The 25,535-nt window shown below is 52.8% G+C and overlaps 1 protein-coding gene and 2 long non-coding RNA genes across 4 annotated transcripts in view; 1 reads left to right on the top strand and 2 right to left on the bottom strand.

Annotated features, from left to right (window-relative positions):
• Positions 1 to 2,192: 2,192 nt before the first annotated feature.
• Positions 2,193 to 25,535, bottom strand: part of LOC102398503 (myosin-16-like) — a 38,048-nt gene continuing 14,705 nt past the window's right edge. Inside the window, exons 12-29 of the mRNA XM_045164335.1 lie at positions 23,990 to 24,065; positions 22,284 to 22,306; positions 21,036 to 21,162; positions 20,406 to 20,542; positions 18,933 to 19,020; positions 18,441 to 18,555; positions 17,205 to 17,325; positions 14,598 to 14,755; positions 13,059 to 13,140; positions 12,449 to 12,627; positions 10,139 to 10,267; positions 9,321 to 9,417; positions 8,946 to 9,050; positions 5,915 to 5,998; positions 5,568 to 5,713; positions 3,869 to 3,924; positions 3,161 to 3,297; positions 2,193 to 3,033 (exon numbers count right to left, since the gene is read on the bottom strand). Of these exons, the coding sequence (XP_045020270.1) occupies positions 2,683 to 3,033; positions 3,161 to 3,297; positions 3,869 to 3,924; positions 5,568 to 5,713; positions 5,915 to 5,998; positions 8,946 to 9,050; positions 9,321 to 9,417; positions 10,139 to 10,267; positions 12,449 to 12,627; positions 13,059 to 13,140; positions 14,598 to 14,755; positions 17,205 to 17,325; positions 18,441 to 18,555; positions 18,933 to 19,020; positions 20,406 to 20,542; positions 21,036 to 21,162; positions 22,284 to 22,306; positions 23,990 to 24,065 (2,211 nt within the window). The 3' untranslated portion in view covers positions 2,193 to 2,682. The remainder of the gene's footprint in view (positions 3,034 to 3,160; positions 3,298 to 3,868; positions 3,925 to 5,567; positions 5,714 to 5,914; positions 5,999 to 8,945; positions 9,051 to 9,320; positions 9,418 to 10,138; positions 10,268 to 12,448; positions 12,628 to 13,058; positions 13,141 to 14,597; positions 14,756 to 17,204; positions 17,326 to 18,440; positions 18,556 to 18,932; positions 19,021 to 20,405; positions 20,543 to 21,035; positions 21,163 to 22,283; positions 22,307 to 23,989; positions 24,066 to 25,535) is intronic.
• LOC123331544 lies at positions 8,154 to 10,117 on the bottom strand. Of its 2 annotated transcripts, none has more exons than XR_006548234.1 (3): positions 10,040 to 10,117; positions 8,946 to 9,050; positions 8,154 to 8,581 (listed from the first exon to the last, which is right to left on the bottom strand). It is a non-coding gene; the product is annotated as an uncharacterized LOC123331544 (long non-coding RNA). The 2 variants fall into 2 exon arrangements; XR_006548233.1 differs by lacking the exon at positions 10,040 to 10,117 and adding an exon at positions 9,771 to 9,996.
• On the top strand, positions 10,649 to 25,082 carry LOC112581775. The gene is made up of 5 exons (XR_006548232.2): positions 10,649 to 10,781; positions 11,723 to 11,832; positions 11,946 to 12,097; positions 20,280 to 20,408; positions 24,426 to 25,082. It is a non-coding gene; the product is annotated as an uncharacterized LOC112581775 (long non-coding RNA).

Raw genomic sequence — 25,535 nt, 5'->3', positions numbered from 1 at the left:
GTGTTGGCGAGACTCACCTTGGCCATGCTGCGGGCCTGTGGGGGCCAGACCGGCCTGTCAGAGTCCCCCTGGTCTCTGTGGCACCTGGGACCATCACTTAAAGATATGTGATGTTGATCAACAGTGCAGCAAGAGGCAAAAAGACATAGGAGTCTGCAACCCAAACCACCAAGGTATAATTTTCCTTGATCTCTCCCCATTACCGTCCACAAGGATACATAATTTCTTTCATTTAATTAGCCTCATGTGCCCACACGCATGCTCCGGCTTTGTAGTTAACTTTTTTACTCACTGTGGAATCAGATAATTTTCATGTTCCTTCTGCATCTTCATAACATACAACTTTCTTCAAGGAGGCGGCACTGTTGCCCCCAACCTCACCCGCAAGCCAACCCTGGACTCTTCATCCAGCTACTGCTTGTAATTGTCCACCTGCGACGTCAGGGATGTCTTTATCCCCAGGATCTGGTTGAGCGGGCTCTGGGATTCTTCATACTCCCAGGTCAGCTCACCGTTTTCAGCTGGGTGAGAAAGAGACAGAAGTGTGGAGCCAGATGGGCTCTTGGAGAACCCATCAATATGACGGCTTGGCCGGCAGGGCTGGGATGGGGAACGCGGTGACCCCCACCTCAGCTGCCCAAATCAAGTGGGCCCAGGAGGGGCGCAAGTGCCCAAGGGTCCCCTCTGTCCAGGTGATGTGCGTGGGACAAGTGGCTTCGGATAACGAGGCCCCCAGCCCCTGGCAGGGGACACACAAGTTTGGAGACAACAGTGAGGCCAAGAATGTTTACTTTAAAAAATCCAGTCGTCACAGCCCCTGAACCCACTCCTGTCATCTGAGGACTGATTTCTGGAGCCAGAGGACGGCAAGGGTTTCCAGCTCTGCCCTGTAAGTCTTCAGTTTTGTCATCGAGTCACCCCCAACCTCACTGTTTCACTCTTCTTATCCATCCAGTGGGGAAATTGATTTTTAAAAGTATTGAGGATGCTGGCAGTAAGGCCAAATGATGCTTCAGGTTCTCTGGTGTCAGTGCTCAAGAGCTGTGTCTAACTGGCACACCTAAGGAGTGTGAAGCTCTCCAAGGAACTACACTTTTGCTTGACCCAACTGTTGACCCCTGTCTGGGGCCCAGACTCTGCAAAGTTAGATCACAAAGTTAGAGTCACAAATCGTTTTTGACCTAGATATGTAAAGAATTTCTTCTGATAGAAAAAACCCCAAATCAGACCCAGAGGTTGCAGTATTACTGCCCTGTTGGACAGGAACCAGTTTTGCATCTAACTTGTCAGAGTTATTGAAGCGTTCCTTTCCCAACTGGCTGTGTAAACCTTGGCCCCTCAGATGCTTTTCAAAGGTGACTCTACCATCTTTCCAGTTCCCTCATTAGTGACCCGTGTTTGCTTTATGTTTGTAGGCTGATCATGTTTTAAAATGCTTGAAAATTGTGTTATATCAGTAGTACTGGTCCTCCTGCTGATCCCACAGACAGATTGAGAGAACCAACATGGAAATGTTTTGAATAGTGTTCCCTGTTTTACACTGTAAAGATGTTACTTGGAGCAAGCACTCAGCGGGCAGAAGAAAACATCCCTGTCTCATCACAGGGGATGTGGGTTTTCCAAGGTCAGACAGGCTCCGGAAGGGGACCCGGGTCTTCTTTCAGGTTCCTTGACGATCCCCATTCCGTTCTCAGGAAGCTGCGGGGAGGGGCGAGCTCACCCTGGAGGCGGGTCCAGATGGCGTTGATTTCCACCCACTTCCGCTCCAGCTCGGCCACCTTAGCCTCGGCCTCTGCCAGGTTGTCCTCCAGCTTTCGGATGTGGGCCTCAGCATTCATCTGCACAGCGAGAATGGACCCAGTGAGGGAATGAGCAGGCCCAGGCCAGGCCCACCCTGTTTCCCAGCTGGGCTGCTCTCTTGCAGCCTCCCTGGCCACCTGCCTCATCCTTTTAGAACACCCTCATCTCAGCAGCTCACCGTTTTCTATCAACATAAACCCAGAGCCTTTGGGTTGGCACACAGCCCCTCACTTGTGGGCCCCGGCTGACCTCACCCACTAAGAAAATGCTGCATTAGAGCAGGATAAAACAGGCACCACTGTGGTCTCTCTGGAGTGTCTACAGTTTGGAGACACCTGTTGGCTGGGACCTGGGCCCCTGAAGCCGCATCCCTGCTCACCTCTGGAGCCCCCCACTTCCCTGGAGCCCCTCACTTCCCTCATGTCACATGAAGACTCTTCCTGTGGTAGGTGCTGGATAAATGCATGCTGAGTGACTGACTGCATTTTCTTTCCTCCCATGTATCGCTTTTTCAGCGTGGCTGTGACTGCCCTTGTCTCTCCTCCTATGTCTCCAGCTCCTCGAGGATACAGTCCTCCTAATGTCATGGAGATCCTAGTAGCTCACATTTACGGAGCTTTTCCTTATGTGCCAGGGACTGTTGTAGCCCTAACGAGCACTGTGAGGCGGGGACTATCTTTACCCCCGTTTTATGGATGGGGAAGCCAAGGCACAGTTGGGTGGTGCACCTTGGCCAGGGTTATATCCCCGGCGTGTGGGGTCTGTGATGGGTCCATCTTGGTTCCCTTCACAGCATCTAGATCGCACCTCAGGCCTGTCGGGGGGCTCCTCAGGGGATATTATTCGAGAAGGCTCTGCAGGGATCCCCCTCACCTTGGACTTCTACATGGTCTCCACGCTGGCATCCATCTCGGCCTTCATGCCCTGCTTGTCCTTCTCCAGCTTGGACTTCACCCTCTGCAGGTTCTCCGCGTGCTCGGTTAGCTCGGCCATGGAGTCCGTGTGCTTCCTGCGCACTGCACTCTGCAGGGCCGCCTCCTCCGGCTTCCGCCACAGCTGCAGCAGCTCAGCCTCCCGCTTGGGGTTCAGCTCGATCCGGGGTGGAGCAGAGGCAGGGCTCCTGGGCAGGCCGGCACCGGCCCCCCTGAGGCGTTCAGTCTCAGTCCCGCTTGTACCCACTGAACTGAGCAGCCCAGAGCAAGTGGACGGAACCAGCCCCCTCTTGCCTGTTTTCTATTATTGATTGGTTTCTCCCCTAGGTAGCCTGGGAATTCAGCAAGAACTAACTGGTCTTTATCCCTTTATTCATCGTCCAGTAGGTGGGCAGGATTCGGGGGTCCTGGGCCCCCGAGGATGCTACCTGAGCAGATGTGGCTCTCCCAGTTTCTTCCAGCCTGTCACTTAAGCCTTCCAGGTCTCGGGACAGGTTGCTGTGTTCTTTCTCCACCTGGGGGAGGTGAATGACGCTGACCCTGACTGTCCAAGAGCCCCCGTTTCCTGTAGTAAAGACTGGGATGATTGAGTGGCATCTGTGAGGTTAGGGGCCTGCGCTTGCAGGGCGCCTGTCCTCTGCCCCCACCCCCCACCCCCCACCCTCAGCAAAAGGAGCTGTCTGGGGGGCCTTAGTGCCCATCCTGCCCCCAGCCGCACTGGGCTGAAGCTGGAATGTGTGTGTTTGGATTCATCTCCTTGTAGGATCCCTCCCCACAAGCCTCCCTCCACTCCTGGCTCTCCCCTTCACACCTCTGTGCCTGCGCATGCAGGTGCTATCTGATCCCCTTTGCCTGGAACCTCCTCCCCACCTCTGCTGTTGAATTCAGTCTTCAGGCGCCCAGGCTGCTGCTGCTGCCTCCCCTTGGGTGGCAGCACAGAGAGCATCTGTGCAACGTCAGTGTGCACGTGTAGCGCAGGGCCGGGCACATGGGAGGCGCTAAGGAAACTAACAAGGCCTTTCCAGCTGGAACCCTGTCCTCCTCTCTGTTGGCTTCCTGAGGAGTTTCTGCTCCTGGTTGGACTGTGGCTTCCCTGGGTCTTTTGACTCCAGGAAGAGTGGACGTGTTTCACTCACCTTGGCTCATTGCCCCGTCAGCCTCCAGCTCTTGCTTCAGCTCCTCGATTTCACGCCTAGCAGGCAAATAAGCAGACAGAGCAATTTCTCTCTCCGGTGTGAGGTTAGAGACCTTCCCATTGGCCTTGTAGGATGGAAATGAGGGACGGCAGCTTAGCCTATATGGGACACTGTCAAAAGCAGAAGGAAGCAGGGCGCAGAGAGTGTGCGATGGGAGGCAGGAGGGAGGCAGGGGTGTGCACGACACCACCAGGGGGCCGGCCTGGCTGGCCTGAACAGAGTGGTGTGGGGACAGTGGAGGACCAGTGAGGGAGGGAGCAGGGCTAGTTCGTGGAGGGCCCTGCGGCCACCGTGAGGACTTGGAACTGAAGCCGGCGTGAGGCAGGCATGAGTCAGTCTCTGAAGACTGTGGTAGCGGCCGGTCAGCAGACGGGGGCCGAGGCCCAGGCCAGTGCATTTCAGGAGGGGAGTAGGGTCTCCTCCGCCCCAGACAGACCTGGCGTTCCTTCAGTTTCTGCTGCAGTGTGGAATTCAGAGACTGCTCGTCCTCTCCTTAGAGTTGACAGAGTTGATTTCCATATCCCTCCTGCCTGCCGGAGGAGGTTTGCCCTCCTGAGGAAAAGCTCTGAGGCTGGGCTAGTGGGTTGGTGTGGGAGTGGAGCCGGGGGAGACCTTGACCCTGCTGAGACCCCCTCACCCTGACCCCTGGCCTTCTCACCCTACAGATGAGTCACCCCACAAGCCCTAGACTCTGCTCCACTGGCTTCTCACGGACCCACCCATTCATTCACTCCCTCGTGCATTTATTATTTTGTTTCTTACGTATTGAGTCCCTCCTGGTGCCAGACATCACCTGGGATTCCAGGGACTCATCAGTGAACGAAACGGACAGAACTCACTTCTCTGGTGCAGCTTACAGTCTACAGACCCCATAATCACACAAAACACTTGTCCTTTTTAGGGAAAACGTTCCTTCCAAAACTTGCCGCAAAAGGCTATCTCCTCCTGATGCGTGAGTCCCATGTGTCAGGAGCCACGTGTGAGAACTAAGAGGCCAGAGACTAAGCAGATGGATGGGGAGGATAGGTCAGGGTCTCCCACACCTTCTGGGTGTTCCTCCCGAGATCCATGCTGAGAGGTTGACTTCGCTGCACACGCCCTCGGGGCAGCCAGTGGGGCTTTAGACCTGCCTTAGGCAGAATGTGCTTCAAAGACACAGAGTGCAGCTTCCGCCCCACAAGGGCCCTCCTTACCTGCCTCCTCTCCCTTCCCCTTGGCCTCTGACTCGGTTCTGGTTTATGCTTGGGCTGTTGCAGTAGCCTCCCAGTTGTCTTCCTGCTGCCAGCTTTTCTCGCCCCACCTGTCCTCCGCGTTATTCCCAGGGTGACGCTGATAGCATACCCCCTCCACTCCTCGTGATCTTGGACAGCTCAGTTTGTAGGCTTCTGCGCAGACTCCCTCCCTCTGGGGTGGCTGCTCTGCTTACTATCAGCCTCTTGTCCAGTGTCCATGGCCCTGTGTGAGGCTGGGAGCTCCCTGAGCACAGGGAGCACCTACTTGTTCCTCCCTAATCCTCCATGCCTGGCACAGAGGTGGGTGCTGGGGAAGTGCGTTTAGTACACAAAGCCCTGAGCACAGACTGTCCAGGAAGTGCTCGGTGTTGCTAACACTGCTGCAGGTGAAATGAAAGAGTGCGTACTTTTTCACCACCTCCTGGAGATCTAGCTTGGACCGCTCCATCTCATTGAGATGGTCGGTGGTAATCTTCAGGTCACTCTCAGCTTTCCGTCGAGCCTTTTCCACTTCCGCCCAAATTTTCTTTTCCTGTTTCCAGTTATCCTCCAGCTGCAGAGACAAAAAATACAAGAGAAAGTAGAGTTGTGTGCGTGGCGGGGAAGGGGGGTGTCTGAGGCCAGAATGCAGTAAAGAACCAGACTGGGCCAGGTTCCTTAGCTGTGGCATCAGAAAGACCCTCGCTTCCTGTTTCCCAGAATGGACAGACCTGGCCATCAGGGTGTAGAATCGGGCCTAGGGACGGGGCATTACCTCGTGGATCTGGCTGCTGAGCTTGCTGCTGGTCTTGGTCAGGTGGTTCACCTTGTCCTCAGCTTGCAGGTTGTCAAGGGTTTCCTGGAAAGATACACGTGTGTGTCCCACAAGGCGGGTGGGAGCAGCTAAACAGAGCTGGTTCTCTGCCATCATTTCTGGGCCGAGTTGATGTGAATAATCAGTTATGGAGCGCCTGCTCCTGAGAGACACGTGAGCCCAGGGCAGACCGATCTCCCGTCAGCCACAGGTGGACCCCAGGGGCAGCCGGGGGCTCTGGTTCTCCAAGGGGCACATAGGAAATCTGCAGGGGTGTGGCTTCTGGCTGTCACAACATTTGGGGTCCTCACTATGTGGGTGTTTCCAGAGACACTGGATGTCTGGTTTTGCTCTGGACAATAGTCTGTGAATAATTCTGCAGTCCAGCCAGCCATTCATGTAAGTAAACAACTATTTATGCTTTTCTGAACCTAGAACTCAGCACCTCTGCACATTTAACTCAAAAAAAATTTTTTTTTCATTTAGCATACACTACATTTTAAAAGAATGATCTACCATGAAAACTGAGAGAGGATTTACTTGTTGTTGAAACTTCCCTGAGAATTATTCTCTGTTTCATAAAGTCTCATCACTGGCAGCACCCACACTTGGCTACCTGAGTCACCAACACTCCCTCCACTGCCCATCTGCAGCCGTCATAGATGGGCTCCGGCAGGCAGCACTCTCAGATCCTCCTGAGCTTTTGCAGTTTGACAGTCTCATTATTTATTATGAACTAATGTCACTCATTTCTCCATTATATGGAAGGGCACCCAATTGATTTTCCTGAAGTTATGTATTAGTTACATTATTGTTGTCTTCAATTCGGGATGTAAGAGGGCCTTCCAAAATACAGCTGATCCTCATTGTCTGTGAGTTATCTATTTGCCAATTTATCTGCTCACTAAAGTGTATTTGTAATCCCCAAATCAATACTCATGGTGCTTTTGTGGTCATTCATGGACACGCAGAGCAGCGAAAATGTCAAGTTGCCTGAGGAGCACATTTTTCCCAGCTGAGGTTGGATAAATGATGCTCTATCATCTCGGTTCAGCTCCTACTGCAAACAAGTGTCCTTTTCCTGGTCTGTTTAGTGCCAGGTTTTTTTTTACATTGGTGAGTTCATTGCTTATGATGCCACCACACACAGTGCCACCATGCTGCCTGGTGTTCCTGACGCAAGAAGGCTCTGAAGTGCTTTGCAGAGAAAATCTGTGTGTTGGATGAGCTTTGTTCAGGCCTGAGATACAGTGACTGTTGACCGTGAGTTCAATGTCAAGGAATTAACAATATGTATTAAATATTGTGTGTTTTTCAACAGAAACACACATAAAACAAGATAATGTATAAATCAAAACCATGTATGATATATCGATGGGTTGAGAAAAACACTGTGACCAAAGGTTTGTAGGAACCTAAATGCTGGTCTGGAAGAAGCACAAGCTAGAATCAAGATTGCTGGGAGAAATATCAATAACCTCAGATATGCAGATGATACCACCCTTATGGCAGAAAGTGAAGAGGAACTAAAAAGCCTCTTGATGAAAGTGAAAGAGGAGAGTGAAAAAGTTGGCTTAAAGCTCAACATTCAGAAAACTAAGATCGTGGCATCTGGTCCCATCACTTCATGGCAAATAGATGGGGAAACAGTGGAAACAGTGTCAGACTTTATTTTTTGGGGCTCCAAAATCACTGCAGATGGTGACTGCAGCCATGAAATTAAAAGACGCTTACTCCTTGGAAGAAAAGTTATGACCAACCTAGATAGCATATTCAAAAGCAGAGACATTACTTTGCCAACAAAGGTCTGGCTAGTCAAGGCTATGGTTTTTCCAGTAGTCATGTATGGATGTGAGAGTTGGACTGTGAAGAAAGCTGAGCACCAAAGAATTGATGCTTTTGAACTGTGGTGTTGGAGAAGACTCTTGAGAGTCCCTTGGACTGCAAGGAGATCCAACCAGTCCATTCTAAAGGAGATCAGTCCTGGGTGTTTCTGGAAGGAATGATGCTAAAGCTGAAACTCCAGTACTTTGGCCACCTCATGCGAAGGGTTGACTCATTGGAAAAGACTCTGATGCTGGGAGGGATTGGGGGCAGGAGGAGAAGGGGACGACAGAGGATGAGACGGCTGGATGGCATCACCGACTCGATGGATGTGAGTCTGAGTGAACTCCAGGAGTTGGTGATGGACAGGGAGGCCTGGCGTGCTGCAATTCATGGGGTCGCAAAGAGTCGGACGCGACTGAACGACTGAACTGAACTGAACTGAACCCTGTGTTTTCCCAAGAGCAGAGGTTCAGGCTTTGCTAATTCAGTGACTTCATCACCTCGAATAATGAGAACTGAGCGTGTTTGTTATAAAAGGGGGCTCTGGGTTTGATATGATGGAGAGTCACAGTCTAAGGGGAGGTGTTGCTGGGGCAGCAGATAGAGGCGCTCTGGGGACATACGTAGATCCTTGATGTCAGCAAACACAGGGATGCGGGTCCACTGATCTGGTTCCAGGCTTCAGCTTGCTCCTGGGGCCTGATCTGGGCTAGGAGGCATTCGGTGCCACCGTCGGCACTGATGGGTGGTCAGAGCTGGCTCTGCACTCAGAGCTGTGATCTCAAGAGCTCGCGTCTGTTGCTGCGGTGAATCAAGGTTTGCTGGTGCTTTAGAACTCCAGGGCACTTCCATGGGCCCACTTTGTCCTTACGATGCTAGGAGCATCCCTCCCTGGTGCCTGGACCATTCTGACCCACACCTGCTGCCCCCTTTCACTCTGAACCTGTCCTAGTTTGGGTGATAAATGACACGATCACCCCACTACAGCAAACCTGGAAGGGAGGCTGCCAGTGACTGTGCCCACTTGATGGACGAAGGCACCGTGATTCAGGGAGACTCGGTGACTTCCCAGGGGCCCCAGCTGAGGGATGGCAAAGCTAGGGTTTGAACAGGGGTCTCCTGTCTCCGAACTCCCACTTCAAGGGGAGAGGCAGGCAATACCTACCTGATGCAGCTCCTCCAGCTCCCTCTTCTCCTTCCAGAGCTTGGCGATGGAGTCTTCTTGAAGGGAGAGGTCCCCAGTCAGCAAACAGACTTTGTGATCCAGGGCCTGGAGGTGGGGTGGGGGCCTTTAAGGCTGGGAATATCTTTGGGGGCAGGGGGGAGGGGGTGCATGCTCCAAGAGAAGGTCTTCAGCATGGCTGCACCCCAGGGTCACTTGGGGGCCTGGGAGATGCCAATGCCCAACCAAGTCAGGATCTTGGGGTGAGGGGGCAATGAGGACACCGTCAGGCCTTGGCTACTCAACGCCTGGTCTTCGGACAGCAGCCATGGCATCGCCCGGGACTGTTGGGAACACAGCCCCTTGGCCCCACCAGACCTGCCGGCCCAGAGTCTGTGTCTTATCGAGGTCCTGGTGGTTCATGTGCACCTCAGCGCTGGAGACACCCCGGTTCACCTTCCTTTGCTGGGGGGTCCTACCCATGTGAGATTGGAAGGGGGCCTGGGGCTGAGGGCCAGCCACCCAGTACCAGGAGCTGGGGAGCCACGTGCAGGGGCAGCAACTGCTTGTTTGGGCAGAAACTGAGCAGCTAAAGGTGACTCCACCTTACAACAGGGTTGCTTCTGGGAAGAGGGGTACGGATATGGTTGGTGGTGCAGAGGGGTGTTCTGTGAGGGGCCCCAGGGATGCTGAGGCTGAGTGGGCAGTGGGCCAGGCAGACACCCAGGAACCCAGGCACGAGGAGACCCAGCCAGGCCCAGGTGTCCCCATGAGGGGAGCAGCCCTCAGCCCTGAGTCAACTGCTCCATCTGACATCGTAGCAAGTACCGTGCATGGCTACTGAGCCCTTGAAGTGCAGCCAGGTCGACCGAGGAGCCGCCTCTGAAATTGTGCTGAATTAAGTTAAAATAGCTGCATCTGGCTGGCAGCTCGGTCCTGGGCAGCACTGCTGGGCAGTTCTGGGTGTGGCTCCTGCAGGGTGAGCCAACTAGGGGTTCCCTGGCCCTGGGAGGACTAGAGTCAGGCCTGGGGCCTCCCCACCTGCTTCTCCTTCTCCGTCTTGGCCAGCATGGTCTCCCAGGCCCTCCAGGTCCCACCTGAGGTCGCTCAGCTCCCCCTCCAGCTTGCGCCTGTTGGCGCTCAATGAAGCTGACAGGCCCTCCTCCTCCTCCTCCTCCTCCTCTAGCCGCTCTCACATGTTGGAAATCTGGCTCTCCAGCCCTGTCTTGGCTTTCATCATTGGGGTCAGGCGCTCCTCCACAACCAGCAGGTTCTCATGCTCCTGGTGGAGGAAAGAGCGTTGGCCAGAGGCAGGGTCCCAGCACCTGCAGGGGACAACGAATGCAAACAGGCCTGGGGCCCTAAGGAAATGTGTCCTGGGGGTTGGACGGGGAGCTGGGCCATCTCCAAGCTCCTTGCCAATGGGCGGGACCAAGCGTCGTCCAGGAGTGCGGTCCCCAGACCAGCCACAGCAGCATCACCAGCAAGCCGGCTAGGATGCAACATCTCAGGCCGCACCTGTGGCCTGTTCATCTGAATCTGCATCCTAACAAGATCCCAGGTGATCAGGTGCACCTCAAGGTGTTAGGAGGGTGGTCTAGGAGAAGTCCAGGCTGTGCCATCTGGTCCTCTGACCCCGGGTGTGACAGTGCTTCCATTCACCCACGGGGAGGGGCCTCTCCACCCAAATAACTCCCAGCACTGGTTTAGCACTTTTGTGTTAACAATCCGGTTCCATCTCCACAGTTTCTCCTTTTAACAATGCTGAGAAGCAAGCCAGGCAGACGTTGAGAGAACCAACATGCAGAAGGGGTGGAGTTGTCAGAAGGCACACAGGCAGTAAGTGGGGGTGCCCCCTGGGGTCTCCCTGAGATGAGGTCAGGGGCCATGTGGGTAGAAGACCAGACCAGCTAGATGACTTTTAGTTTGTGGTATAAATTTACTAAAATTCACTTTGCAAAATAAGGGAAAGGGTCATCATGAAGGTGCTTCTGTAAGGGGAAGATCCTTTTATCCCTGTGGTCTCACTCGGTCTCAGCCTCCCAAACATCAAATGAGGGTCCCAGCTGGAGCAACGTCTCTAGACTGTGGAGAAACCATGTTAGAGACAACTTAGGGAAAGCAGTAAAGCTCAGACGGTAAAGTGTCTGCCTGCAATGCGGGAGACCTGGGTTTGATTCCTGGGTCAGAAGATCCCCTGGAGAAGGAAATGGCAATCCACTCCAGCACTCTTGTCTGGAAAATCCCATGGATGGAGGAGCCTGATAGGCTACAGTCCATGGGGTCGCAAAAAGTCAGACATGACTGAGCGACTTCACTCTCAGGGAAAGCGGATGGATGATTCAAGTCCTGACACCATGATGGTCAAGGAGACACGGCCATAACAGCAGGGAGGGTTGAGATGGCACTGGGCCCCTCCCAGTCAAGGGTCTTCTACTGATAGCCTTGGGACCGTGACCAAGTCTCCAAAGTTCAGTCAAATGGACTTTTCTACCCTGAAGATACACATGAGAACTGGGTGTCTCAAGAGGTGGTTGTGAAGGTCAAATCAGAGAAGGACCTCTGTAAACCAGCAGGGTCACGGCAGTGAACCCACTCATTGTGCTGGGAGTCTGGCTTCCCACGGAAACTAGCTCACTTGTTCTCCCTACTGTGTTTGCACTTGATGGGTGAGGAAAAGGAATCAGAGAAAAGAGGGCAAGTTCCCAAGGTCCTCAGGGGAGCCAGGGGCGCTCCTCCCACCATCTTGTGACCGCCCCCATGTCTGGATAATCCCTCAGACCCAGCACGTACTGTCTGTGTGTGTGCTCAGCCTGCTGCTGTGGGCAAACAGGAATTTGATGGAGATTTTTGGTAGCTGGGTCAAGGGTGACATGGCAATGAAGCAAAGGTAAGTCTGAGAATTCCCCATGGCCTGGATGGACATGGCTTCTTGGAAGGCGACCCTCCTTTCTTGTTAAATCTACAGGGTTTTTTTTTTTGTTTTGTTTTGTTTTGTTTTAGGCCATGCATGCAAGGCATGCGAAGATCTTAGTTCCTTGACCAGAGATTGAACCTGTGACCCCTGCATCAGGAGCATGGAGTTTTAACCACCGGACCACCAAGGAAGTTCCTAAATCTTCAGTTTTTATGACAACCTGCTTGGGATGAGACAGGTAAGGATGTGAAGTTTCCTTTTAAAATAAAAATTTCAAAGTAAAAAAGGGAATTGATTTAAGGAAAGAGGGTCAGACATAGAACAGGCGGGGAGAGTACCATGATATCCAAATTTGAGAAATTCTTATTTAGCTCCCTCTGTGATCTCAAGCCCTCCAGCAGGCTGGCCTGTGCATGGCTACCTCTGGCCATGCAGAATTTACTATCCACACCCCTCACCCCCTCCCTACCTTTCTACTTGTGGTCAGCACCGATTGTTAGAAAGTCCTTTCCTACGGGGAGGAGAAAGAAGCTTCTGCGTGAGCTGTGGGGGGCTCAGGACCCCCAGAGATGACCTGTGGCCTGTCCACCCCTCCACGTAGCTGCCCAGAACACCCCGCCCCTCAAGACTACCCCGTCCTCCGGCCTCCTGAATGTAGCAGCCCTGTCCCCAGTGTCCAGTGGCGTGCTTCCTCATAACGGGGGGCCCCAGGCGGGATGCCAGGCCCCAGTATGACCTGACCCGCATGTAGTAGGTGGCTCGTGGACTCTGCATTGGTTGAGAGTGGCCTGGTTGCTTGGGCACCTGCAGCCCCACCACCCGGCTGACTCACCCTCACTGCCTCAGAGCAGCCTGGGAAAGGAGAGATGGGATTCCACGGTTTCCTAAAGCTGAGAACGTCACTGAAGGGGTTGAAGGGGCTTCAGCATGCCCAGGGGTGAGGCACTGAGCATCAGGCCCACATTTGGGGGGCACTCTCTGCATCCTCAGAGGGTTTTATTTTGAAGGATAAGTTGAAAGTTGGGAGGACACACCATCATTTTTCTCAGGGAGGAATCCACCCCTGTCTGAAAGGAGGCTGCACTCTTCCTCCAAGGCGCCCTCATTTCCAGACTGTCCCTGCAGCCTCCCTAATCCCTAAGAGGCCTCCCACCCCCAAGAGGCCCCTGTGCCTGGAACCAAGGCCCCGAGGCCCTCACCTTGATGTAGAGCTTCCACCAGCCCCAGGAACGCAGCTGCAGGAACTTGCGTGTGTTCCTCTGGATGACCTGCAGGCACATTCTGCAAAAAAGAATCTAGGGTTCCAGGGGTTAAAATTCAGGCATTGTGGGGGAGGGTGATAGGGGACCGGCCTCCCCAGTGGAACCAGCTCCTGTCAGACAGCTTAGGGCTGAGTTCATTTCCTCCTGCATTGCCCCTCCTTCCACTCCCTCACTGGAAATCCATTTAGTCTTCAGATCCCATCTCTGCAGTCTCTGGAATCAGCCCTCCTGGCCCCTAACAGCTTCTTTCAACTGTCATCTAGTGGGGGCTTCTGGACACTGAGTCCCACCACTTAGCCCCTGACTTTTGTCCCTGCCTTTGGCCAGGTCACAGGGGTCCTGCTGGTGGCTTTCCGGACTTCACTACTGTTATTATTTCTTCACTACTGTTTTTATTACTTATACTGTGACCACAAAGAGCCAGAGTCCACCACAGGGCCGCCAGAGCTTTTCTCAGATTACCATTTTAGGGAGATGGCTGAAAAACACAATTCTGAGGGCAGGGATTTGGAACGAAGACTTTTGGGTTCTGATTGTGACTTTCTCTGGCCCAGTACCTTAACCACCCTCTGATCTCAGTTTCCACATCTGTAAAATGGGGTTGCTGTCCTGCCGCACCCCTCTCTCAGCGTCATTATCTGGATCAAGTAAGGAGAAGGCTGTGAGAGTGACTTGTCAATTGTAAAGAGAAAGGTTTGTATTAGGTGGTCCCTGTCAGGATTTGAACTGTGTCCCCTCCTAAAAGATATGCTAGAGTCCTGCCTCCCAGAACCTGCGACTATGACCATATTTGGAAATAGAGTCTTTGCGGATGGAATGACTGAGGTTAAGATGAGATCGGACTGGAGTGCATGTGTGTGCGCTAAGTCGTTTCAGTCGCGTCCGACCCTGTGTGACCCCGTGGTCTCTAGCCCTCCAGGCTCCTCAGTCCATGGGATTCTCCAGGCAAGAATACTGGAGTGGGTTGCCATTTCCTCCTCCAGGGGATCTTCCCGACCCAGGGATCAAACCTGCGTCTCTTGCATCTCTTGCTTTGGCAGGCAGGTTCTTTACCACTAATGCCACCTGGGAAGCCCCCATCCTGGAGTGTGGGGTGGCTAGACTCAGAGGACTGGTGTCCTTAGAGAAAGAAGGGAGACATGTGAGGACGGCCCTGTGAGGATGGAGGCAGAGACTGGAGTTGGGGCAGCCATGGGCCAAGGGGGGCCTGGGCCCCCAGGACTGCAAGAGGCAGGAGAGGCTGCTCTGCAGGCCTTGGAGGAGCCTGCCTGCCAAGACCTTCATTTCAGGCCCCTGAGCTCCAGGACTGTGGGAAACCAAGTTTCTGCTGAGGGTTCTTCGGGCCAGCAGAGACACTGTCAGCCTCCCTCCGCACTGCCCAGTGTCACTGGTGGGGCTGACCACCGTGTGTGGGCGGGGTCCCAGCTGCTCCATGTGACTGCTGAGGCTTCAGTGGGCCCACCCGCTTGGTGCTACCTTCGTTCCAGCATCTTCTTGAATTCGACCCTCACGAGGAAACCGCGGAGCCAACGCTGCAACGTGGTCATGATCTTGGTGGGGCATTTGTCCTGCATATCCTCAAGCCTGGCCAGGATGCCCGCTCGGAAGAACACCTCGGGGAAAGACACAGTGATCTGAGAATAGCCCAGCTCACCAGTGGCAGAGGCTTGGGGGGTTGGTGTGGGGGTGGCAGTTCAAAAGCAAAGAACGATATTTTAGAAGGGTCCTTCAGTGTTTGGAGACCCTGGTGCTGACGTCTGAGGCCCTTGGGAAACAGCTGGTGTTGGCCTGGAAACCCGCCCAGCAGAGTACACCAGCCCCAGTGTCTGTTTCCTCTTGCTCCTCGTGGACCTTCCTATGGGCTCCAGCCTGGCCTGGCACTTATTAACTGGGTTACCTCGGACACTCACATCTCAGGGCCTCAGTGCCTCATCTGGGAAGTGGGGGTGTTGATCCCTCTCCTAGAGGGTTACTATACAAATGGAATAACGGGAGGGAAGCACTTCTGCAGACTGTGAAGCTCTGAGTGCAATGTGGCAGACTTAGGATCCTCACTGCTGTATAAGGCGACTGTTCGGCAGTGGGACGCCAAGCCGCCTTCCTTCTTTGTTGTTCAGTCGCTCAGTCGGGTCCGGCTCTTTGTGACCCCATGGACGGCAGCACGCCAGGCCTCCCTGCCCACCAGCTCCCGGAGCTCAGACTCATGTCCATCGAGTCGGTGATGCCATCCAACCATCCCATCCTCTGTCATCCCCTTCTCCTCCCGCCTTCAACCTTTCCCAGCATCAGGGTCTTTTCCAATGAGTTGGCTCTTAGCATCACGTGGCCAAAGTACTGGAGCTTTAGCATCAATCCTTCCAATGAATAGTCAGGACTAATTTCCTTTAGGATGGACTGGTTTGATCTCCTTGCTGTCCAAGGGACTCTCAAGAGTCTTCTCTGGCCCCACAATTCAAAAGCATCAATTCTTCTTTACTACCTCACAAAGCAGGCTTGGGACAGTCACAGTCGCTCGGATATGGGGTTGGACCCCCTTCAGATGAATCCTCTATGTGGTCGCTTGGATACTGAGAGGAAAAAGGTGGAAAAGGATGCTTCTTCCCCCTGCCCTCTTTCCGCCAAAACCCCAGAGAGTAGCCATTATGGGGTAGAGACATTGGGCTTGATATTTCCAAGTTACTTGTGGTTGAGGTTTGGTCTCTGAGGAGCAGTGAGGTGAGCATGTGGCTGGCGGGGCAGAGCCCACGTGAGCCAAAATCACAGGCAGGGACACCGCATACAGGCAGAGTCATTCTGTCCCTTGTTCTGCCCCTGCTGCCAGAACTGGCCTGGCCCCCAGGGAGCAGAACTGTCCCCAGCAGCCCCGGGCCTTTACCTGGACCCCAGGTGCCCAATGCAACCCTTGGACTAAGAAAGGTGCAGTCTGCCTGCCCAGAGACAGCTGTGTCAGACACAGGCGATGTCAGCCCCAGCCTGCCCGATCACAGGACCTGCAGCTGGGGGGCCTGAGGCCTGCTCTGGCCCCCCTAGTTCTGTGAAATTGGGCACATGACCTCCACACCTTCTCCAGGCTTTCCTAAGTTTCCCACCCATCAAAGGTGGTGTAGGGGAAGGAGCTAGACTACGAGGTTCTTTCTGGCTCAGGTATTCAGCAGTTCTGTGACCACGTTCCCATAAGTCAGTTTAGCTCAATGGTGCAGGAGGCCAAAGCTAATGGTGCTGGCAGATTTGAGAACAGTGTTACAATCCCGCCAACGCCGCTGGCTACAGAGCAAGCTGCAGGAAATTAGGGGCTCTCTGTTCTGTCCACCTGCATATCCCTAAGCCTGCACCATGCCTGGCACACAGGAGGTGCTCTGTAATGTTGGACGCACATGCAACCTGGAACTTCCCTGGAGTTCCAGCCACACCAGGCCAGCTGAGAAGCTGTGCCTGCCTGCGCCCCCCATGAGACCTGGACAGGCAGGCGACCCACTCAGGGCTGCTTGGCGGCCCACGCTGAGCCTGATGCAAAGCCAGTGCCCTTCCCACATCGCCCTGGCTGTCACGTCGGGGTGCAGGCAGGTTGGGCAGCTGTCGATGGACACCACCCACCCTCAGCCTTGCCCTTCCAATCCCGACAGGATTCTGCAGGGCAAGGAAGTGGAGCAGACACAGGCCCCGTGAGTCAGGGTCGGGCATTTGCTCAGTCTGAGTCAACCCCAACTCACCTGCCAGCTCAGGGCCAGAGCTCGAGGTGTGGGTGGGCTGGGCTTTGGCACTTCACCCCCAGACCTCGCCTGTACACGTACCATGGTGCCCTGGTCCAATCCAGGACCTTGATTCAGGTTGGCTCCTTTTATTCTTATTCTGGGGCCCATGCAGTCCTAAGGAAAGTTCTCCTGTTGACTGAACACCGCTCTGTCTGAGCTTAGTTCTCACACGCGCTACTCCCAATCCTGTGAGATTGGCTTTAGCAGCCCCAATTTTTCGGAAGAGGAAACAGAAGCTCTCAGCACTTTGACACAACTGGTTCACAGCTGAGCTGGAATTCACATGTCGCCACCGACCTTCCTGGGACAAGGCTGAGGGGGAAGACCCTACCTTGATGTGTCCGATCTTGTATTCATTGACATCCAGGTTGGTGGACCCCAGGAGCAGCTCTGAGGCCTCCCTGTTGTTCACGAACCCCTGAGGAATCACGTCGGGGTTCAGCACTTGGTACCTGTTGGGAGAGACAATGACAGTCCCCATGCTCCCCATGCTGGCAGCCCAGGAAGTCTGCCTGCACGGTCACCGTCCATCTGTGAGATGGCCTTGGAGTCAGGTGTTAGGCTTGGCTTGCAGAGGCCCATGGCAGGCAGAGGGAGGGGGCTTGCAGGAAGACACCAAAACCTTTCCTTCCTGATCTTTTCTTCCAGATGTGGCAGAACCACTCCTTTTCCTGACCTGCCAGCAGCCCCCTTTAGTCGTTCCTCAGTTAGGGACTTCAGAGGGCTTGGACAGGATGACCTCTAGTGACCCTTCCCACACCATCATCTGTGACCATGTGTTCTAGCAGTTAGGAAGTAAAAGAACCCCTAAGGTGGAGGTCTCGGTTTGGACTCCCCCAGAAACAGAACTTGAGACCAGGGTTCAAGTGCAAGTAGTTTATCTGAGAGGTGGCAGAGCTGGGGAGTGGGGCAGGGGAGCCAGCAAAAAGCACGTTATCAAGTCAGTTATCACCACAGGCATCTGGGGCTTCGTGCTACTGGGGGACCCTGGTGTGTGGGACCAGCTCCCCCTAGCTCACAAGAGCCTCTGTGCGTCTCTTACCAACCCCGCATACAGTGATGTCACATTAGTAGCTTGAAATTACCACATGGTGGGAGTATTTATACCTTAGAAATGAGTAGATACTACAAATCAGGGCTTCATTTTCTTTTAAATTTTAACTTGGAACCCTGTTGTTAAACATTTACCAACACACAGCTGTCTGACAGCCAGTATAGAAGATGCCTCAGAGTTAGCCCATCACCAGGGTTGGGGAGCTGAAGTATTTATACGCCAACTGTCCTTAGTCCTATTGGTTGAGAGCTGCTCCTGGGCCGGGGTGGGGATCATTAGTTGCTGATCATTTCAGCCTGCCAAGAGCAAAGCAACTTTCGCACCCAGAGAGAGCCCCCAGGCAAAGAAACGCAGGTGCTGGCCACCGAAAGTTGTGCCATTGTGTACAGAAGTAGTGACAGTGAGACACTGTCCATCAGGTGCCCGCAGTGCCTGCTCCAGCGGGACTGTTTATCAGGAGCCAACTGCGGACACCGAGAACTGTGCTCAAGGCATCAGGAAGACACCGCTCACCTCTGTGTGAACTCGGTACTGCGGCCTGTTTGGGAAGCCCTTCCTACAAATCCGGAGGCTTCCAAGATTCCGTTGCAAGCCAGCTGGTGCATGATCAGGTGGGCGGCCTTCGCGCCTGCCAAGAGGGAGGAACAGGACAGGGAGTTACTACCCTGGGGTATCCGAGGCCACTCCTTGTCCCTCAAGGACGCTGACCTGCATATCCATGTCCTCGTCTCCTCCTGTCACTGCCCAGGGGGGTCCCAGGTCCCTCACAATTCAGCCAAGGACCAAAGGCTCTCCTGAGTGTGACTCTGGCTAGGCCAGCCGCACTCAGCTATACAGAGTAGCAGCTAGAACGTGCTCTTTGGATGATCCATTGTTGGAGGTTCTTTCAATGCCCTGTCCTGCCCCAGTCAACCCCAGTGACTACAAGTGGACCTAATGTGGCACGAACCCCAACTTCACACATACTGAAAGCTTCCAGCTGGGAGGCATGTTCCTGTGAGGTACCTGATTTCTTGAACTCATGGGGGACGATACAGCAGACAGGATGTGGGGAGGTGCCATGCAGAGTGGTCATCAGCTTGTTCCACTGCTCCTGGGGGTGGAGAGAAAGGAAGCATTAGCTCCGCGTTGGTGTGACAGGACACCTGTGCTCAGAAGAGGTATTTGTTTAGAGTTTAATTAATTTAACTACGATTACAATTCAGTTATTTGGTCACACCAGCCACTTCTCAGGTACTCAGGAGCCACGTGTGGTTGGTGGCTATCGTACTGGACAGCATATTGGGCAGCGGCACCATATTGGACAGAAGAGAACATTCCACCATTGCAGAAAGTTCTGTTAGATAGCAGTGCTCTCAGAGGTCCAGGGACTTGCCCAGAGTGACAGGTTTTACAAGAGGGATCTTCTGAATTCAGTGCCGGCTCACTGTAGAATCTCGCTTCTAGAAGGAATCGTAATGCCTGTATGGACAAACCCCTCCCCATTCTAAACCTCCCTACTGAACCCTCCTCTTCCACTTGGGATGCGGTGGGGTAGCCCATTCTACCTTGGGAAAGCCAGATCCTTGTGAAGTACTGAAACCATTCTATGTGCATCGTCTCCCCATTGGCTGCATTTCTGCACTTTGGAACATATTTCCAGTAATGCCCAAACTTTGTGGAAGTTGTGACCAGCCCTGAAGACCCAGTGGCGCAAGAGCTTGCTGCTGCTGCTGCTGCTAAGTCGCTTCAATCGTGTCTGACTCTGTGTGACCCCATAGATGGCAGCCCACCAGGCTCCCCCGTCCCTGGGATTCTCCAGGCAAGAACACTGGAGTGGGTTGCCATTTCCTTCTCCAATGCATGAAAGTGAAAAGTGAAAGTGAAGTCACTCAGTCATGTCCGACTCTTAGCGACTCCATGGACTGCAGCCTATCAGACTCCTCCATCCATGGGATTTTCCAGGCAAGAGTACTGGAGTGGGGTGCCATTGCCTTCTCTGGGCACAAGAGCTTAGGCATTGATATTTCCACTTGTTATGTTGGCCAAGTCCCATCATCCCCTGGGTTTTCAGTCCGAAACAGTGCAGTTGGACTGGACCGTCTCTAAGGGATTTTCCTGCCCTGTGGTCTGTGGTTTTGTGGCCTCTGCAGAAGGAAACGGACCCCTTGAATGAAAGAGGCGACCAAAGGCATAGAAGTGGACTCATCCTATCCTGAGCTGCGAATTGGCAGCCAGACCACATCTCCAGTGAAAGGGAGAGTTGGGGGTACTAGCCACCAGACGGCCTCTGGGGCAGCACCTACCTACTTACACTGTAGTAGCTGGAGACAGTCATGAAGGAGGACCCTCATTTCTGCTTCTTGCTTCCAGCTAAGGAAGAGAGAGAAGCTTGCTTCACGTCAGTGGCCAGCAGAGGGGCAGGCTCTGTGTCAAGGATGTGTGTTCTCTGGTTTCGAAAAGGCTTGTCTGGGGACTACTGAGGGGGTCCCCCCACACCAGGTAATTGAGATCTACCAGGGAGAGGGTGAACGGGCTGCCTGTGGCATAACTCACAGGGAGTGTTGTGTGCCCTGGAGGGTCTGTGGCCCTGTGTGATTTAGGGCTGGCCCGAGGCTGCTTGCTGCTGCCACTGCCTGGGGAGAGGAGCCCACAGACCATCCAGAGGAATTGCATGTTGGTGGCGAGCACACCTCCGAGCCCAAGAATATTTGCAGTTCTTGTCCCTCTGAGTGATGGCCCTGTTGGGTGTTCCCCTGGGGCCACAGAACCTCAGCAGGGTACGAGGCAGGGCTGGGCTTGACATTTGGCTCAGACAGGAGAGTGGGAAGCAGAAAATAAGCACAGCGCATTTGGTGTCCACTTCTCCGAAGTAATATTGCTCCCCTTAGAGGTGGTATGGGCCCCGTGATCAAGTCGGCTGATGGAAGCTCCCAGGATGCTTCTGCATCACTTTATTGCACTGGCATCCATAGACAATCTCAAGCAAGTTGTTATTCATTCATTCATTATTCATTCATTTATTCAACAATAATTGAATACAAGAGTTTGGTTTTCTTATTCCTTCTTCTCCTGGTCACTAAAGGGCATCAGCACAGAGAGACTGGATATATGAGGGAGCAGCCATACCCAGAGCCTCCTCTTCTTTGAAGAGAAGGGCTAGGATCCCCAGGCTCGACTTTTGGAACGAGCCCACCACTGACTCATTCAGGGGGTCTTCGTTTTTCTCTATCCAGCCCGTGATGTTGTAACCCACCTGGAGGGGGGCAGACGCCAGTGGTTGTATTTCAACCCCAGGGCCACCTCACAGCCAGATCTTCGGCAGCATCTCCCGGGGCTTCAGTTCTTGTCCTGATGACTTGCCTGGAGTCCTGGGATGGCCCAGAAGCCCCACGTCTTGGGCATTTGCAGTTTGCCTGTGTGGGGCACCCCATCTCTGAGCTGTGCCCACACACCAGGATTCCCCAGTTACTCTCTGCCAAGTGTGACCTTCTCTTGAATGTCTGGCTTTGCTGGTCACCCTGAGCCTCCCCAACCCCTGGGTCTCCTTCTACCCAGGATGGCTGATCTTACTTCAGTCTTAGCTATTGAGCTTAACCCATGGAATCCCGAGCCACGTGAAGAACTCCCTACAAAGGCATCTGTTCTCTCCTTGCTGAGAAGCTGAGAAGCACAGCTCCCCCCTGCTCCCTGCCACATTGCCTGGTGGGAGGGGAGCTCCATCCATCCAGCACTAAGGGCCAAAATTGTTGGACACACACTGATGTCTGGTTCCCATTTTGCCAGGTGGCCCCAGCTGGAGAGGCACAGAGGAAGGCACCTTTCAGATCCTTCCCCTGAGCACGGAGAACCTAGGGATGCAGATGAGAAGCCAGCACCTTTGGGCTCTCCTTCTGCTACATGGTGTACAACATTTGTCACCTCCAGGCCCCTTCTTAGAGCCTTCTTGGAAGTGCACAGGCCCCCCTTGACTTGGGATGTCCCATTGCTACAAACACAGAACCCTTTTCATTTCATCTTAGGGGCTGGAGGTGGAGCACTGCAATTCAGCCCCAAGCCCGCTCTGGGCAGCGGCACAGTCCCTTTGGCCAGTAATGGGCATCATCATGGTTGTGGAGATCATAAAATCTTGGCTCTGATGCCCAGTCAAACAGCAGCTTTCCTGACAGCTCGGTCCTAAGCCTGCCGTTTCCCCGAAGCTAAATTCACAGAGGATCAACCAATGCTGTGGCAACCGGAGGCAGTGGCATTGACTGCAGCGCTGCTTGCCTCCCCTGTCAGTTATTCAAATATACCTGAGTCCTGGCTGCACTTAATTTCCCTCTTCCCCAAGGACTAGGTTTGTCATGATCGCAAAAGCCACTCTATTGATGTTACCTTCCTAGTTCGGGGGTCATGAACTGTCAGAGGGATGAGTCAATCAACTGGGGAATAATTGATTGGGCTGATGGAATTTTTTTCTTCTTTTTACAAGTGTTATTTCTTTTTCTTTCTTTTTTTTTTTTTGGCCATGGTGTGAGGCATGTGGGATCTTAGTTCCTCAGGGAACTAAGGTTGGTTCCTTAGTTCAAACCAGGTTCAAACCAGGGATTGAACCAATGCCCCCTGCAATGGAAGTTCAGTTCAGTTCAGTTCAGTCACTCAGTCATGTCAGACTCTTTGGGACTCCAAGGACTGTATAGCACGCCAGGCCTCCCTGTCCATCACCAACTCCCAGAGTTTACTCAAACTCATGCCCATTGAGTCGGTGATGCCATCCAACCATCTCATCCTCTGTCATACCCTTCTCCTCCTGCTCTCAATCTTTCCCAGCATCAGGGTCTTTTCAAAAGAGTCAACTCATCGCAACAGGTGGCCAAAGTATTGGAGTTTCAGCTTCAACATCAGTCCTTCCAGTGAATATTCAGGACTGATTTCCTTTAGGATTGACTGTTTGGATCTCTTTGCTCTCCAAGGAACTCTCAAGAGTCTTTCCAACACCACAGTTCAAAAGCATCAATTCTTCGGTGCTCAGCTTTCTTCACAGTCCAACTCTCACATCCATACATGACTACTGGAAAAACCATAGCCTTGACTAGATGGACTTTTGTTGGCAAAGTAATGTCTCTGTTTTTTAATATGCTGTCTAGGTTGGTCATAACTTTTCTTCCAAGGAGTAGGCGTCTTTTAATTTCATGGCTGCAGTCACTATCTGCAGTGATTTTGGAGCTCAAAAAATAAAGTCTGACACTGTTTCCCCATCTATTTCCCATGGAGTGATGGGACCGGATGCCATGATCTTAGTTTTCTGAATGTTGAGCTTTAAGCCAGTTTTTTCACTCTCCTCTTTCACTTTCACCAAGAGGCTCTTTAGTTCTTCACTTTCTGTCATAAGGGTGGTGTCATCTGCATATCTGAGGTTATTGATATTTCTACCGGCAATCTTGATTCCAGCTTGTGCTTCATCCAGCCCGGCATTTCTCATGATGTACTATGCATATAAGTTAAATAGCAAGGTGACAATATACAGCCTTGATGTACTCCTTTTCCTATTTGGAACCAGTCTGTTGTTCCATGTCCAGTTCTAACTGTTGCTTCCTGACCTGCATACAGATTTCTCAAGAGGCAGGTCAGGTGGTCTGGTATTCCCATCTCTTTCAGAATTTTCCACAGTTTATTGGAAGGGCAGAGTCTTAATCCCCTGCAAGTGTTACCGTTTCTGACCAAGATCAAATGGATGGCCATAGACAATGGCATGGCCCTGGCAGGTCTGAGGGCATTCTTGGTTAGGTTGCTTTGGAGCTCCCAAAGAGAGTTCCAAGAGAGAACTTCTCTCTCTCCCAGAGAGAGAAGTGAGGAGGAAATAGGAGTGGGAGGTCATTTCAATCAGCTGGTCGCCCTGTTAGATGATGGCCATGTTAGTAGAAGGCAGGAAGCCTCAGAGAGGGCATGGCAGGATAGACTTCCATGTGTGGGAGGTGGAGGTACTGGGCAGGTGGCCCCCCGGGGGAAGTACTCGTGGTGCCTGCATGGTGGACGAGCTCAGAGTGGGCCTTGGGCCCCTTGCCCTTGTGCCCCTTGGGCTAGGAAGTTTCTGGACTTACCCAGGTGGTTTAGGAACAGGGATGCCTTGAATGTGCCATTTGTGGCCTTGGGGAAGATGGAGAAGATGCCCGTGGGCTGGAAGGAAAGAGGAGTGGATGGCATTAGAGGAGGCCAGCGAGGTGACTGGCACTGGCCTGGGGTTGGTGGGAGGGAGGGCCCACACCCGATGTGGCCAGCCAGGTGCAGAACTGGGCAGCAACCTCTGAGCATGGTCTGGTTTGCCATGGTCTTCGAATGCCATGGCTATTTAGACTTGAACGAGGCTAGAATTCATCAGGTCCAAGAGAAGGGAAGACTGACATCTCTAGGGTGCTACATAGCTCCCCAAACGCTAAGCCCAGGTGCCAGGCAGACTTGACTCTCAGAAAAATGGTGACATCAGTGACACCTGTCTTCCCCACGTTTAATTCTCTTTTATCTGCTCCTCCTTCTCAGTGACGTTCCTGGCAACCCGGGGCCTCATGTGGTTCTAGGTTTCTTCCCACCAGAAAAAGGAGCTCATGGATGCCCTTAGTGACGTAATATGCCCTCTCCCGTGGAAGGTCTGGATTTCTGAAGCAGACTCCTGGAAGAGGGCAATGCTTGTTCCCAAAGCTCAAGCATGAGGGCCTCTTGGGTTCTGTGGCAGCTGGACGCGGAGTCTTCACTAGGCCATCTCACAGAGCGCAGTGGACCACGGGGAAGTCCCCACAGCCTGCTTTTGGTGACTTTTCCAGAGAGGAAAGCCTCCCATTGAAGACCCCTGGCTTCCTTGATGATAACTTCTCTATGATGGATCCGAGGATGAACTTTGGAGACAAGGTATATTCTTTATTTTTTATCTCTTTATTTTGAAATAATTTCAGGCTTGCAAGACTAGTGCAAAGCATTCCTATACACCCTTCATCCAACTTCTCCAAATGTTACAGTAAACTCTGTAAAATAATGAAAACTAGGAAATCAACATCAGTACAATACTGTGAACAGACTCTGTTCACGTTTTGTCATCGGCCTCGTTAATGTCCTTTTTCTATCCCTTTTATGCATTTAATCAAGCAATACATATCCTTTTCTATTTTCTTTTCCAATTAAAAAATTTATTTTGCTGAAGCATAGTTGATTTACAATGTTGTGTTTTTTCTGCTGTACGGGGTGGAGTGATTAGTTATATGTATGCATGTATATTCTTTTTCATGTTCTTTTCCATTATGGTTTATCACAGGATACTGATGATAGTTCCCTGTGCTCTACAGTGGGACCTTGTTGCTTATCCATTCTATATAAAATAGTTTGCATCTACTAATCTTATATATTCTCCAATGAGGGCCATTTGCTAAAACATTGCCTATGATGTGATTACATGGGAGGCTATTAGACAGCCTGGTTAAAACCTGACTCTGCCTTTCATAGGATGGATGACCATGGACAAGGAACTTCATTTTTTGGTGCCTCAGTGTTCCCATCTGTGAAATGGTTATAATAAATTACCCCCTGCACACAGGAGCTTGTGATGATCCGATGAGTGAAGGCATAATACAGCCGAGCTGACAGTGGCCACTGCAGTGG

Source organism: Bubalus bubalis, chromosome 24 (genome assembly GCF_019923935.1).
Source record: "Bubalus bubalis isolate 160015118507 breed Murrah chromosome 24, NDDB_SH_1, whole genome shotgun sequence".
NCBI classification, from domain to species: Eukaryota; Metazoa; Chordata; class Mammalia; order Artiodactyla; family Bovidae; genus Bubalus; species Bubalus bubalis.
Note: the sequence above shows the minus strand (reverse complement) of the source record. Positions and strands in the feature narration are given on the sequence as shown.